General features: G+C 33.4%; 1 protein-coding gene across 1 annotated transcript in view; it reads right to left on the reverse strand.

The window, feature by feature from the left end:
• The window catches only part of LOC106881858 (eIF-2-alpha kinase GCN2), a 66,444-nt gene that overhangs the window by 52,336 nt on the left and 10,169 nt on the right, over nt 1–3,939 (reverse strand). The window contains exons 3-4 of the mRNA XM_052973492.1: nt 2,581–2,683; nt 637–810 (exon numbers count right to left, since the gene is read on the reverse strand). Coding sequence (XP_052829452.1) covers nt 637–810; nt 2,581–2,683 — 277 coding nt within the window. The remainder of the gene's footprint in view (nt 1–636; nt 811–2,580; nt 2,684–3,939) is intronic.

Here is a 3,939-nt window from a genome sequence, read left to right on the forward strand (position 1 = left end):
ATCTGTAGTAAAATAGAAGAAAGAAGAGTAGTCGGTGGTTCCATATCCTCTGGAAAAAGAGGAGTTGTGAACATCACTCTCCTCCCTATATTCTTCTAACTACCTGTACTCTTTATTTACTCCTTTATTCTTCTATTTCATTCCTTATAAACGGGGAATTTTATTCCTTGTAAACTGTAAATTTTCCCTGTCAAAAATATTCATACCTTGTCTCTGATGATGGAATACCCAGTGCATGGACACGCTAACCAACCACTTGGGTTATCTCAGAAACACCTGTAAGACTTCAAATTCATCTTACCCTAATTATACACAGACATATGTATATATACACACATATATTTAGATATGTACACACACATATATATTCATATGTCATAGCCAAGCATAGAAGACGCACATTAAATGATGATGATGAGATATACAGACAAACACACACACATATATACATATAAACCAACACACACATATATGAAAAGAATGAGAGGGACAATGACACAGATACAAACACATGCATATACATTCACATGCACACACACACACTTATAAATATTTATATTTAGTTACTGTTTGAAACAGTCACATTAGACATTAATATAAATAAAACAGAAAATATACATAAATATATAAGCTCACAAATTTTTTTTCTTGTAACCGATTATTGGCCAATTTCTTTTGTTCTTCAGAGTCTTTGAATTCTTGTTGTATCTGTTGGTTCCACAACATTTCTTCATGAAAAGATTTTGGCTTTTTTGTGTTGAATTGTCTTAAACTATCTTGAAGATGAAGTGCCAAATTCAACACCATCACCTAATATTAAAATATATAAAACCAATCATTGAGACAGGCAAAAGTTACAGTTCATGATCATATTATACTCTAACCTACTTAGTCAATTCAGTTAAATAACGAAGCATTCATAAATTTCTTATGCCATGAACAACAGTCTGGAAATTCACACAACATACAACACCTTCCTAGAATACTTATTTCATGCACCTGATCTCACGTTTCATTTATTAGTTTAGTCTAAAAGAAGATTCAATGCCTATGAACTTTACAGGTTCAGTGAAACTGGTGAAGTCCATACAGTTGACATTCAGATTTAACATCTGTAAGTGAACGTCTACATGAAAAATACCAGTGAAGAGTAAATTTCTGATTGTTGGCATTCTGGAGAAAGAAGGTTTAGCCATAGTGATTTGTGCACAACCTGATTAGCAGTAGGAATAATAGAGAGAGGAGAAACAGATGTGCTGTATCGACCTGAGTGGAAATGGTATGCAAAATGTTAATTCAGAGGAAAAGCCATAGCAGTAGTGGTAGAATGACAGAACAAGGAAACATATGTCTGTGAGCCAAAGGTTACAGTTTGTTGGTGAATGAGACTTCGCCTATCAGTCAAGTAGCTTCTTTTGGATGTAGTCTGGAATGTTTGTGTGTGTAGTAGCAACACAAGCCTGAGTATGGGAGTAGTATTCCATTGTTGTTATTACTTGAACTCTGTAGACAATCAGCAGCTGATTAGAGCTAAGAAACTGTCTGGACCTGAAGAAAAAGACTAGTCTTTGGAATGGGGATCACCAAGATACATTATGAGACCTATCATTTGTTGACTTTGATAGATTTAAATGTGCATCATCCAAGATTACAGAGGGAAAAGTACAAGATTGTTTCCTTAGTTTGAACAGTGATTGCGTTTTTTTTTGCTCTCTATCTGTGTGTTAATGCACATAAAATTTAATCAGCACCTTGAGGGTTAAAGACGGAAATTTACAAATAGCTATTTATGTATCTCTCTAAACTAGCTCAGGTACATTGAATTCAGTTACACCAGATTTCTCTAAAATACCTTTTTAAGATAACTTCAGTCAATAATAATTTTAATTTTGAGGTTACTGTTACCATAAATTCCTTAAATGTTTGTATTTACATATATGATTTAGATATATGTTAAGTGTCATAAATGCTACCATAGGAATTACAAGAAATATATTAACATTAATTACACCAGGACTTGTATGCTAGAATAATTGTCTTATTAACATATTTCAGAATCAGAAACTCAGTTTTCTTAACCAATCATTTAACCTCTCTGAAATTACAACTCAGTATTTTAGCAATACTCTCAGTTATCAGAATTTTAAGATGGAGTTTCTGAGAGATTACTGAGAACACTCTGTTAACTCCTTAGCATTTAAACCAGCCATATCTGACCAAAATATTCTACATGTTTTATGTTGAAACTGCCCAGATCCAGCCTTTCATGCCAATCCTACAATAGCATTCTAAAAATAAACAATCACAACATCAAAATCTTGAAGCTATAAGACAATTCATGATTAATTCAAAATAATGTGAATAAATAAGCAGTACATTTGACTGACTAATTTGAATACTAAAGGGTTAATGGAACAAATCATATTTATGAGGACTGCTTACAATGAAAGAAATAACAGAGAACGTAACAAGAAAAATTCAGAATACAAAGTAAAATTTTTTTTTTAAATGACTAATTTATTAAAATGCAATCTACCACTAAAAAATTAGTTTGTTTTAAAACAAATTATTGTTACTTACTTCACCGACTTTGGTTTTAGCTAATTGTACAAGATCATTTTTCAGAGTTTCTATTTTTTCTAAAGAGATTCCTTTGACATTTTCAAGTTCAATCTTTGGTATTCTAAAGATGAACAAAAATTATATTTTAAAGACCTATTCACAATCTGTTTTATTAGTAACAGTTAATATAATAATAACATTGCTAAAATAGCAACCAATTAAAATTTGAACAAATCTCAATTCATATTTAATTCCAGACAACTTTTCAGAAAATTTCTGATCAGCTCACATGCAAGTGTATTGAGCTATTATTATTATTGTCATTTTTTACATCCATTTTTTTCCATCAAGGAATGAGCTGAATGCATTTAATACATCTTACCATCTACCACTGTCATTGCTATTTGGCATACACAGCAACCTAAACTTTATTGACATGTACATCCAATAGCATAAACAGGATGCATTTTACTGTGCCACTGGACTGTTCGCAGCAAGACTGAAGAGTCATGTCTCGCCCATATCAGTTATTTGCAGTTATTACTCTTCTGGACGGTTTGCCTGCAGTTGTGGTTTTGTCTCTCTCATATGTTAAATTTTTGGTATGTTTTTTCCAGTTAAATATATGGATGTTGCTTAAGCCAACAAAGTAATACTATTCCATATTTTCAAGATGAGGAATTATGTACATTATTTACATTAGTCAAATAAAGGGTTGGGTTCAAAATTCCACCAGAACACCTGATGAAGGCTGGAGAGTACATCAGCCGAAACATTGTGATAACAACAAACAAGATGAGGACAACTGCCCATCCATTGTAAATAATGTACCAACAAAGTAATTTCTAGAAATTTTCAATCACACTCAATTGTCTTAAAACAAAAAGGCACCAAGACACCACTAAACCAGTGGTTGTCAACCGAGGTCAACATGACCTTTAAGAGTCCATATAAGATTTAGTTTTTAAAATATATGAACAATAAATATTCTAACAATAAAATATTCTAACAATTTTTTTTACAATCATCATCATCATCATCCTTTAACATTTGTTTTCCATGATAACATAGGTGGGACGGTTTGACAAGCTAGAGAGTTGCACCAGGTTCCAGTCTGATTTGGCCTGGTTTCTACAGCTGGATGCCCTTCCTAATGCCAACCACTTTACAATGTGTGCTGAGTGCTAGAGGTGGCAAGCTAGAGAGTTGCACCAGGTTCCAGTCTGATTTGGCCTGGTTTCTACAGCTGGATGCCCTTCCTAATGCCAACCACTTTATAGTGTGTGCTGAGTGCTAGAGGTGGCAAGCTAGAGAGTTGCACCAGGTTCCAGTCTGATTTGGCCTGGGTTTCTACAGCTGAATGCCCTTCCTAATGCC

Source organism: Octopus bimaculoides, chromosome 16 (genome assembly GCF_001194135.2).
Source record: "Octopus bimaculoides isolate UCB-OBI-ISO-001 chromosome 16, ASM119413v2, whole genome shotgun sequence".
Classification (NCBI taxonomy): Eukaryota; Metazoa; Mollusca; class Cephalopoda; order Octopoda; family Octopodidae; genus Octopus; species Octopus bimaculoides.